Consider the following 12,583-nt stretch of genomic DNA (forward strand, 5'->3'; position numbering starts at 1 on the left):
TGCGCATATTACAGTTGTTAATGAACTATATATGTGTTCACATTTGATCAATTTTATAGATAATAAACTTATCTTGTAATTATAATCTTCTTGAGTTCATTCATGCTTTGTTGCCTCTAATTGAGTCTAAATAGCGCAAGGGGTTTTTCTGTTTGTTTTATTATTCCAACCTGTTTGTAGTTCCGAAACCGGACGGTCTGGTAGGCCCATTTTAAATCTCAAGTCGTTGAACCCGTACTTACGGGTGTTCAAGTTCAGGATGGAGTCTCTGAGAGCGGTGATCTGAGGTCTAGAGGAGGGGGAATTCTTGGTGTCTTAGAATATCAAGGATGCGTACCTTCATATTCCAATTTGGACACCTCATCAGGCCTATCTAAGGTTTGCCTTACAGGAGTGTCACTACCAGTTCCAGGCCCAGATATTTGGCCTCTCTACGGCACCAAGGGTGTTCACCAAGGTAATGGCAGAGATTATGTTTCTCCTCCACAAACAGGGAGTGAACATAATACCATACCTGGACAATCTGCTGATAAAAGCACCATCCAGGAAGAGGTTGTTAGATGACATTGCCCTCTCAACCTGACTACTCTAGGATCACGAGTGGATTCTGAACCTACCAAAATCTCATCTGGAACCAACAAGGAGGCTTCCGTTCCTGGGAATGATACTGGATACAGAGGCACAGAAGGTATTCCTTCCATTGGAAAAGGCATTGATGATCCAGTCGATGGTGCGGGGTGTTCTAAGGCAATCCTGGATATCGGTGCATCTATTCATTCGCCTTCTGGGAAAGATGGTAGCCACTTATGAGGCGCTGCATTACGGAAGGTTTCATGCAAGGCCCTTCCAGCTGGATCTGTTGGACAAATGGTCCGGATCGCATATTCACATGCACCAGTGGATCCGTCTGTCACCAAAAGCCAGGATTTCTCTTCTGTGGTGGCTTCAGAATTTTCACCTGACTGAGGGCCAAAGGGTCGGAATTACAAATTGAATTCTGCTAACATTGACGCAAGCCTCAGAGGTTGGGGAGCAGTCACCCAGGGGGAACAGTTCCAAGAAAGATGGTCAAGTCAGGAAGCCATTCTTCCAATCAACATTCGGGAACTAAGGGCCATATACAATGCCCTTCTACAGGCATCGCATCTTCTATAAGATCAAGCCATTCAGGTTCAGTTGGACAATGTGACGGCAGTAATGTACATAAACTGACAAGGCAGACCGAAGAGCAGAGCAGCAATGTCAAAGGTAACAAGGATTCTCCTCTGGGCAGAAAAACATGCTGTGGCATTGTCCACGATCTTCATTCTGGGAGTAGATATCTGGGAGGCAGACTTCCTCAGCAGACACGACCTCCACCCAGGAGACTGAGGACTTCACCCGGTGGTGTTCGGGTGCTTGACACGTCGGTGGGAAATTCCACAAATCGACATGATGTCCTCTCGTCTCAACAAGAAGCTCAAGTGGTATTGTTCCAGGTTGAGGGACCAGCAAGCACTGGCGGTGGACACTCTGGTGACTCCATGGGTCTACCAGATGGTGTACGTGTTTCCACTAGAGATGTGCACAGGAAATTTTTCAGGTTTTGTGTTTTGGTTTTGGATTCGGTTCCACGGCCGTGTTTTGGATTCGGACGCGTTTTGGCAAAACCTCCCTGAAAATTTTTTGGCGGATTCGGGTGTGTTTTGGATTCGGGTGTTTTTTAAAAAACAAACCCTCAAAAACAGCTTAAATCATAGAATTTGGGGGTCATTTTGATCCCATAGTATTATTAACCTCAATAACCATAATTTACACTCATTTCCAGTCTATTCTGAACACCTCACAATATTATTTTTAGTCCTAAAATTTGCACCAAGGTCGCTGGATGACTAAACTAAGCTACCCAAGTGGGCGGCACAAACACCTGGCCCATCTAGGAGTGGCACTGCAGTGTCAGACAGGATGGCACTTAAAAAAATTAGCCCCAAACATCACATGATGCAGAGATAAATTTAAAAAAAGAGGTGCAAGATGGAATTGTCCTTGGGCCCTCCCACCCACCCTTATGTTGTATAAACAGGACATGCACACTTTAACAAACCCATCATTTCAGCCACAGGGTCTGCCACACGACTGTGGCTGAAATGACTGGTTGGTTTGGGCCCCCACCAAAAAAGAAGCAATCAATCTCTCCTTGCACAAACTGGCTCTATAGAGGCAAGATGTCCACCTCCTCCTAATCATCCGATTCATCACCCCTTTCACTGTGTTCATCCCCCTCCTCACAGAGTATTATGAATTCATCCCCACTGGAATCCACCATCTCAGGTACCTGTGTACTTTCTAGAGGCAATTGCTGGTGAATGTCTCCACGGAGGAATGGATTATAATTCATTTTGATGAACATCATCTTCTCCACATTTTCTGGAAGTAACCTTGTATGCCGATTGCTGACAAGGTGACCGGCTGCATTAAACACTCTTTCGGAGTACACACTGGAGGGAGGGAAACTTAGGTAAAATAAAGCAAGTTTGTGCAAGGGCCTCCAAATTGCCTCTTTTTCCTGCCAGTATACGTACGGACTGTCTGATGTGCCTACTTGGATGCGGTCACTCATATAATCCTCCACTATTCTTTCAATGGTGACAGAATCATATGCAGTGACAGTAGACGACATGTCAGTAATCGTTGGCAAGTCCTTCAGTCCGGACCAGATGTCAGCACTCGCTCCAGACTTCTCTGCATCACCGCCAGCGGGTGGGCTCGGAATTCTTAGCCTTTTCCTTGCAGCCTAAGTTGCGGGAGAATGTGAAGGAGGAGCTGTTGACGGGTCATGTTCCGCTTGACTTGACAAGTGTCTCACCAGCAGGTCTTTGAACATGTGCAGACTTGTGTCTGCCAGAAAGAGAGATACAACGTAGGCTTTAAACCAAGGATCGAGCACGGTGGCCAAAATGTAGTGCTCTGATTTCAACAGATTGACCACCCGTGAATCCTGGTTAAGCGAATTAAGGGCTCCATCCACAAGTCCCACATGCCTAGCGGAATCACTCAATTTTAGCTCCTCCTTCAATCTCTCCAGCTGCTTCTGCAAAAGCCTGATGAGGGGAATGACCTGACTCAAGCTGGCAGTGTCTGAACTGACTTCACGTGTGGCAAGTTCAAAGGGTTGCAGAACCTTGCACAAGTTGAAATCATTCTCCACTGTGCTTGAGTCAGGAGCATTCCCCCTCCTTTGCCTATGTCGTAGGCAGATGTATAGGCTTGAATGGCCTTTTGCTGCTCCTCCATCCTCTGAAGCATACAGAGGGTTGAATTCCACCTCGTTACCACCTCTTGCTTCAGATGATGGCAGGGCAGGTTCAGGAGTGTTTGCTGGTGCTCCAGTCTTCGTCACGCGGTGGCTGAATGCCGAAAGTGGCCCGCAATTCTTCGGGCCACCGACAGCATCTCTTGCACGCCCCTGTCATTTTTTAAAAAAATTCTGCACCACCAAATTCAATGTATGTGCAAAACATGGGACATGCTGGAATTTGCCCACATGTAATGCACGCACAATATTGGTGGCGTTGTCCGATGTCACAAATCCCAAGGAGAGTCCAATTGGGGTAAGCCATTCTGTGATGATCTTCCTCAGTTTCCGTAAGAGGTTGTCAGCTGTGTGCCTCTTATGGAAAGCGGTGATACAAAGCTTAGCCTGCCTAGGAATGAGTTGGTGTTTGCGAGATGCTGCTACTGGTTCCGCCGCTGCTGTTCTTGCTGCAGGAGGCAATACATCTACCCAGTGGGCTGTCACAGTCATATAGTCCTGAGTCTGCCCTGCTCCACTTGTCCACATGTCCGTGGCTAAGTGGACATTGGGTACAACTGCATTTTTTAGGGCACTGGCGTCTGACGTCTGTGTACATTCTCGGTATCGCCTGCCTAGAGAAGTGGAACCTAGATGGTATTTGGTACCGGGGACACAGTACCTCAAGCAATTCTCTAATTCCCTGTGAATTAACGGTGGATACCGGACACATGTTTAACACCAACACAGCTGCCAAGACCTGAGTAATCTGCTTTGCAGCAGGATGACTGCTGTGATATTTCATCTTCCTCGCAAAGGACTGTTGGGCAGTCAATTGCTTACAGGAAGTAGTACAAGTGGTCTTCCGACTTGCCCTCTGGTTGACGATCGACTCCCAGCAGCAACAACAGCAGCTCCAGCAGCAGTAGGCGTTACACTCAAGGATCCATCAGAGGAATCCCAGTTAGGAGAGTACTCGTCAGACTTGCCAGTGACATGGCCTGCAGGACTATTGCCATTCCTGTCTAAGGAGGAAATTGACACTGAGGGAGTTGGTGGTGTGGTTTGCAGGAGCTAGGGTACAAGAGGAAGGGATTTAGTTGTCAGTGGACTGCTTCTGCTGTCACCCAAAGTTTTTGAACTTGTCAATGACTTCTGATGAATGCCCTCCAGGTGACGTAAAAGGGAGGATGTTCCTAGGTGGTTAACGTCCTTACCCCTACTTAATACAGCTTGACAAAGGCAACACACCGCTTGACACTTGTTGTCCGCATTTCTGTTAAAATAATTCCACACCGAAGAGGTGATTTTTTTTGTAATTTGACCAGGCATGTCAATGGCCATATTCATCCGACAGACAACAGGTGTCTCCCCGGGTACCTGACTTAAACAAACCACCTCACCATCAGAATCCTCCTTGTCAATTTCCTCCTCAGCGCCAGCAACACCCATATCCTCATCCTGGTGTACTTCAACAGTGACATCTTCAATTTGACTATCAGGAACTGGACTGTGGGTGCTCCTTCCAGCACTTGCAGGGGGCGTGCAAATGGTGGAAGGAGCCACCTCTTCCCGTCCAGTGTTGGGAAGGTCAGGCATCGCAAACGACACAATTGGACTCTCCTTGGGGATTTGTGATTTAGAAGAACGCACAGTTCTTTGCTGTGCTTTTGCCATCTTAACTCTTTTCAGTTTTCTAGCGGGAGGATGAGTGCTTCCATCCTCATGTGAAGCTGAACCACTAGCCATGAACATAGGCCAGGGCCTCAGCCGTTCCTTGTCACTCCGTGTCATAAATGGCATATTGGCAAGTTTACGCTTCTCCTCAGACGCTTTTTATTTAGATTTTGGGTAATTTTACTGAACTTTAGTTTTTTGGATTTTCCATGCTCTCTACTATGACATTGGGCATCGGCCTTGGCAGACGACGTTGATGGCATTTCATCGTCTCGGCCATGACTAGTGGCAGCAGCTTCAGCACGAGGTGGAAGTGGATCTTGATCTTTCCCTATTTTACCCTCAACATTTTTGTTCTCCATTTTTTAATGTGTGGAATTATATGCCAGTAATATATCAATAGCAATGGCCTACTGTACTGTACTATATATGTATACTGTTGGTCACCAAAATGCTGCACTGTAATACTATATATACTGCTCACAAAAATGCAGCACAGATATGGAATGGATACTTGCAGTGACAGAGCTGCAAGATACAGCAATGGACTACTGTACACAACTATGTACTGTTGGGTCACCAAAATGCTGCACTGTAATACTATATATACTGCTCATAAAAATGCTGCACAGATATGGAATGGATACTTGCAGTGACACAGAGCTGCAAGATACAGCAATGGCCTACTGTACACAACTATATACTGTTGGGTCACTAAAATGCTGCACTGTAATACTATATATACTGCTCACAAAAATGCTGCACAGATATGGAATGGATACTTGCAGTGACACAGAGCTGCAAGATACAGCAATGGCCTACTGTACTGTACTACTATAAGTATAATTATATACTGGTGGTCCCCAGTCCCCACAATGCAGCACACTGATCAGATATTTGCAGCACACTGAGCACAGATATGGAGTGTTTTCAGGCAGAGAACGTAGATATTTTCAGCACACTGAGCACAGATATTTGCAGCACACTGAGCACAGATATTTGCAGCACACTGAGCACAGATTACGGAGCTTTACAGGGAGAGAATGCAGCCACGTCCTCTCCGTTCAATCTCCAATGCACGAGTGAAAATGGCAGCGACACGTGGCTCTTTATATAGAATACGAATCTCGCGAGAATCCGACAGCGGGATGATGACGTTCGGGCGCGTTCGGGTTAACCGAGCAAGGCGGGAAGATCCGAGGCTGCCTCGGAACCGTGTAAAATGGGTGAAGTTCGGGGGGGTTTGGTTCTCGGAGAACCGAACCCGCTCATCTCTAGTTTCCACTACTCCCATTGATCCCAAAGATTCTCAAAAGAATAAAAATGGAAAAGGTTCAAGCAATTGTCATTGCTCCGGACTGGCCAAGAAGGGCCTGGTATGCGGATCTACTGGAGATGCTCCTAGAGGACCCGTGGCCTCTACCTCTTCAAGAGGACCTTCTCCAACAGGGGCCGTTCGTCTATCAAGACTTGCCATGGCTACATTTGACGGCATGGAGATTGAGCGTCAAATTCTTGCCCAGAAAGGGATCCTGGATAGGGTTATTCCAACCCTGATCCAAACCAGAAAGGGGGTAACGCCTAAACCATACCAACGTATTTGGAAAAAATACGTCTCTTGGTGTGAACACAGGAAATTCCCTACGGTGGAATTTCAACTAGAACATTTTGTCCTTTTTCTACAGTCAAGTGTGGATGTGGGCCTACGTTTGAGCTCCATAAAAGTCCAGATTTCTGCCTTATCCATTTTCTTCCAGAAACAATTGGCTTCTCTCCCTGAGGTTCAGACATTTTTGAGGGGGGTTCAGCACATCCAACTGCTCTTTGTGCCTCCTACGGCACCTTGGGATCTCAACATGGTGTTGCAGTTCCTTCAGTTGGACAGGTTTGAGCCTTTACAGGACGTTGACGTCAAGTTTCTTACGTGGAAGACCATCACGTTGTTGGCCTTAGCTTCTGCGAGGTGTGTGTCGGAGCTGGGGGCGTTGTCTCACAAAAGCCCCTATTTGATTTTTTATGAAGATAGGGCTGAACTCAGAACTCATCAGCAATTTCTTCCAAAGGTGATGTCTGCGTTTCGTATCAACCAACCTATTGTGGTTCCGGTGGTTACTGACACCTCTGCTACTTCAAAGTCCTTGGATGTTCTGAAGGCTTTGAAGATCTATGTGAAGCAGACAGCTCATCACAGGAAATCGGACTCGCTGTTTGTTCTCCATGATCCCAATAAAATTGAGTGTCCTGCTTCAAAGCAGACAATTGCACGCTGAATCAGGCTTACTATCCAGCATTCTTAGTCCACGGCAGGTTTGTCGTGTCTAAAATCTGTACAGGCCCACTCTACTGGGTCGGTGGGTTCTTCCTGGGCGGCTGCCCGGGGTGTCTCAGCTTTACAGCTCTGCCGAGCAGCTACTTGGTCAGGTTTGAACACGTTTGCTAAGTTCTACAAGTTCGATACTTTGGCCTCTGAGGACCTTCAGTTTGGTCAATCAGTTCTGCAGGAACCTCAGCACTCTCCCACCTGGTTAGGGAGCTTTGGTACATCACCATGGTACTAATGTGGGATCCAGTATCCTCTAGGATATAAGAGAAAATAGGATTTTAATTACCTACCGGTAAATCCTTTTCTCGTAGTCCATAGAGGATACTAGGCGCCCGCCCAGTGCTTCGTTTCTTCCTGCACTGTTACTTGGTTAAGTATTGTTGGTTCAGCAGTTGCTGTTCCTGGTTTAAAGTTTGGTTAGCTAGGCTTTCCTCTGGTTGTGTGTGCTGGTTTGGAATCTCACCACTATCCTTTTATATCCTTCTCTCAAAGTATGTCCGTCTCCTCGGGCACAGTTTCCTAGACTGAGTCTGGTAGGAGGGGCATAGAGGGAGGAGCCAGCCCACACTATCAATTTCTTAAAGTGCCCATGGCTCCTAGTGAAAAAGATAAAGAGGTAAATGTAACAGCATGTGAGGTGCACGTACCTGCAAGTTTTCGGCTACTCGGGACAGATTTAAAGAGGCAAAAATCTAAAAGACAAAACAAGGTTGGCTGTGCCTTTTAAACTATTGGTACTTTAATTCTAACAGCTAAATCGCTAAAACTGACAGGTACCTTCAACCCATGAGCTGTCTGTCAACACCCATTGTGTTTCCTATGGGTGTGATACGGGAGGCCGGCGGTCGGGATGTCCCTCCCCTGTCCCCTACCCTGACCTGCCTGGGGTGGCGGTAGATAGTGGAGGTGGCAGCTAGGGTTAAGTCACGTGGCAGCCAGGGCTAAGCATCGGGGGCGAAGGGGGGGGGGGCATGGTGGTGTATACGGCTAACCCTCCTTCTAGTTCCTAACCTTAACCCCTCCCCTGGGCCTTAACCCTCACCCTGATACTTACCTTGGGGACATCTGCAGTCGGCATTCCGACACCGGGAGTCAGAGTGGTGTCGGGATTCCGGCATTGATCACATGACCACCAGCATACCGAAAGGCGGGATGCTGGTCGCATCCAGTTTACTATAAGACCCAACTGAAATAAAGGGTTCTACTGCCTTTGTGATCGCTCTATGGGGGTAATTCAGACCCGATCATAGTAGCAAATTTGTTAGCAGTTGGGCAAAACCATGGGGGTAATTCTGAGTTGATCGCAGCAGCAAGTTTGTTAGCAATTGGGCAAAACCATGTGCACTGCAGGTGGGGCAGATATAACATGTGCAGAGAGAGTTAGATTTGGGTGGGTTATATTGTTTCTGTGCAGGGTAAATACTGGCTGCTTTATTTTTACACTGCAAATTAGATTTCAGTTTGAACACACTCCACCCAAATCTAACTCTCTCTGCACGTTATATCTGCCCTTCTGCAGTGCACACAGGGCCTAATTCAGACCTGTTCGGTTTTTTGCAGTCCTGCGTTTACATAGTCGCCGGTCTAAACTGCGCATGCATATGCACCGCAATGTGCAGGCGCGTCACACAGGTACAAAGCGGATCGCTACTCAGCGATGGGTTTGTGCGACGGATCCGTTCACACAGGTGTTCGCAAGGAGATTGACAGGAGGAAACCGTTTGTGGGTGTCAACTGACCATTTTCTGGGAGTAGTTGGAAAAACGCAGGTGTGTCCATGCGTTTGCAGGGAGGGTTCCTGACGTCAATTCCGGTCCCAGACAGGCTGAAGTGTTCGCAGCAGCTGAGTAAGTCCTGGGATACTCAGAGACTGCACAAAATCTGTTTGTACAGCTCTGCTACACATGTGTTCGCACACTTGTAAAGCGAAAATACACTCCCCTATGGGCGGCGACTATGCAAACGCAGGACTGCAAAAAAAAACAAGCGAGCGAACAGGTCTGAATTAGGCCCACGGTTTTGCCCAACTGCTAACAAATTTGCTGCTATGATCAGGTCTGAATTACCCTCTATATTTCTGCTCCTCTCTACATAGTAAATAGTAAATGAGGGTCCACGTGCAGGAGAAAAAGAATTTTCTTATACTATATCTCCATGTGATTGTTTTGTTTTTTTTACATTTGTGCTTTTTTATGTTTCAGGTAAAAGAGGTTGTGTTGGAGAGAATTTGGCTAAAATGGAACTGTTTCTGTTCTTTACAAGACTGCTGCAGAATTTCACTTTCCAGGCTTCTCCTGGGGCTAAGCTGGACCTCCGTGCTGCTGTTGGTTTCTCTGCCAATCCAGAAAAACACAAGATCTGTGCGATTGCACGCAACTAATGTGGAACAAGTCACCACTATCAGCATTTATTAGCTCTGGCCATATAGCAGTGGCAAAAATATACATTCAAACAGGCATAGTTGCTGGTCTGAAATATGTCATATTGGCATGACCCCCTTGCCACCCCTATTCTGCCTTTCTGGTCGTATATGTTGCATCCATAATGCATCTCACTCTACAATGGCACATTTGGGACTGTTCACTTTCTGGACATGTGCAAGCAAAATACACCATGTCTATTGTATGTCAAATGTATTCCAGATTTAGCGAAGGCATAGGAAAATGCAGAGGGGGCTTCCAGTTGCCTGGAAACCCCCCCTTTTCCACAACCTGGTCAGTGGCCTGGGCATCTGAGTGCTCAATCACTGCACCAGAGAGAGAATCTGGTAATTGGCATACTATGATCATTGGGCCTGCATATGTCTGACGTACTGAATTACATAAACTGCACTTTGGGACAGACTATAGCTAATTATTACATGCTAATTATGCATCCCTCGTAGGCTGGCGACAATTGAATTAAATTCAAACGTTTGAAATAAAACCTCCAGAATTTTAGCATTTGCCCCTGTAAGGGTTAATTTTTTAATGGAATACTACCCACTCATGCTTGCTTTAGCTGCTTCTAAGAGATGGCAGCACTTTGTTAATTATGCTTTTTGGTAATCTTGTGGCAGGGAAAGATCTATCCGGTAGCAGGTTTCACCTTGTTTGAAGTGGTCCTGTTATTCATTGTCATTCCCTCCAACTTCCATGACAGCTTTGCTTTTTGGCTTCTTACATTGCTTCCATTATCTTTGGTGATTTCAATATCCCTATGGACACCCCCACAAGATACCCTGCCTCTAAACAACTTAACCTCAAATCGTCACTTGGTCTTTCCCAGTGGACCTCCTCACCATGTCATGTGAATGGGAACTCGCTAGACTTAGTTTTCACTCACCTCTCTGACCATCAACTGCTCTATTTTAACTTAGCTTTCTCTGCTTCTCTGTCTCTAAGGCTACCATCACTAAGTGTAGCATTGAAGTTATCGACGCCACTTCCCTTTCCTTCCTGTTTGGCTCACTTCTCTCTACTATTCTCTCTCTCTCCTGCCCTGAACAAGCTACTTCCCTTACTTCTGCTCTTGATTCTGTCGCTCCACTGACCACCCTCGCAAATCGACACCTCAATCCTGGCACTCCAAATGAACAGATATCTGCAACAATGCTCACGTACCGCCGAGTGACAGTGGAGGAAATCACACTCAAAGGTACAAATTTATCCTCTCATCCTACTGTGCTGCCCTTTCCCTCTCTTAACAGTCATACTTCAAGAACCTGATCTCCTCCCAGTCTTCAAACCCTCAGTGTCCCTTTGCCACAGTCATCTCGCTCATCTGCCCACCCCCGCCTCAACTCCCCTCTTCACTCTCTGCTCTTGACTTTGCTACCTACTTCACATCCAAACTTGACTCCATACGACAGGGCATCACATCCAAACAGACCCTGAGCAGCCCTCATCCTCCATTCCATGACTTCCCCCCTCTTCTTCCTTCAAACCGACTCTGACATCTTTCTTCCCTCTATCTGGTGTGGAAGTCAATGCCCTCATCCATTCTCACCCCCTCCACCTCCCCACTTGACCCTATCCCCTTCCTCCTCCTCCGCTACCTCTATTTCTGCATGTTCTCCTCGGCCTTCAAGCATGCTCTTCTCTCCCCTATTCTTTAAAAACCTAACCTGGATCCAACCACTCTCTCCAAATACCATACCATCTCTCTCCTCCCTTTTGCCTCCAAACTGCTTTAGCGTATAGTATACAACCGTCTCACTGTCTTTCTTTCCACCAACTCCCTGCTTGACCCATTCAAGTCTGGTTTCTGACCGTTGCTTGCTTCTCTGTTTTCTTTCATGACTCCACCTCCCACCCCATTTTCTCTACCAGTGGGTGTCCCTCAAGGTTCTGTTCTTGGGCCTCTCATTTTCTCTCTAAACATCCTCTTTAGGTGAGCTCATTAGCTCTTTAAACTTACAAACATCTCTATGCTGATGATATTCAAATCTACTATTCCTCCCCTGACCTCTCCCCAGCTCTTCTCACTTTTATCTCCAACTATCTCTCTGCTATATCTTCCTGGATGTCCCAGCGCTTTCTTAAACTTAACATGTCTAAGACAGAGCTGATTATCTTCCCTCTCTCCTGCATAATCTCACCTCCCACAATTTCATTATCTGTTGATAATCTATCTCCTCTAGTCCCCAAGTGTGCCATCTTGGAGTAATCCTTGACTACTCCTGTCCTTCAAACCACACATTCAGTACCTTTCACAAACCTGACGTTTCCATCTTAAAAACATTTCCAGGATCAGACCCATTCTCACCAGGGACGTGCGGTGAGGTAAATGGCTCAGGAGGCACTGGTTAGCACCAGATTTACACACAATATATGAGCCAAAGTGTACATTTGGACATTATACCCAGGTACAGCACTATACACTCCTGGAAATTTGGTGAGTTTTGACTAGAGAAGTGCGGAAAAGATATGTGCCTCACCTGCCATAGACTTTTTTCTCCAGAGTTTTGGCTTTAAAAATTATTAGAATAATACAAAGAATATATTTCAAATATATTCTTTGTATTTTTCTTTGTATTTGTATTTTTCCTATACTTTATACCAGGGGTGGGGAACCATTTTTCTACCAAGGCCCATTTAGATATTTATAAATCCTTCGAGGCCAATACAAAAAATTAGCCTGCCCCCCAGTAGTTCTGCCCCTTAAAAGGTACTGAGTGTGCGCGCGCCAAAAAATTGGTGTGGCCAATTAAAATGGAACGTGATGCACATATGCCCCCAATAGTGCAGTACCAGATACACAAATGCCCCTGCAGTACCAGATATACAAATGCCCCCACAGTGCCAGATATACAAATGACCCCACAGTGCCAG

At 46.4% G+C, this 12,583-nt stretch overlaps 1 protein-coding gene across 2 annotated transcripts in view; it reads left to right on the top strand.

Moving 5' to 3' along the window:
- Nucleotides 1–11,006, top strand: part of LOC134908939 (cytochrome P450 2K1-like) — a 271,207-nt gene extending 260,201 nt beyond the window's left edge. For both annotated transcript variants that reach the window (XM_063915201.1, XM_063915202.1), the window contains exon 10: nucleotides 9,473–11,006. In XM_063915201.1, coding sequence (XP_063771271.1) covers nucleotides 9,473–9,651 — 179 coding nt within the window. In that variant the 3' untranslated portion in view covers nucleotides 9,652–11,006. The remainder of the gene's footprint in view (nucleotides 1–9,472) is intronic.
- The last annotated feature ends 1,577 nt before the right edge of the window (nucleotides 11,007–12,583 follow it).

The sequence above is a fragment of the Pseudophryne corroboree genome, chromosome 4 (genome assembly GCF_028390025.1).
Source record: "Pseudophryne corroboree isolate aPseCor3 chromosome 4, aPseCor3.hap2, whole genome shotgun sequence".
Lineage (NCBI taxonomy): Eukaryota > Metazoa > Chordata > Amphibia > Anura > Myobatrachidae > Pseudophryne > Pseudophryne corroboree.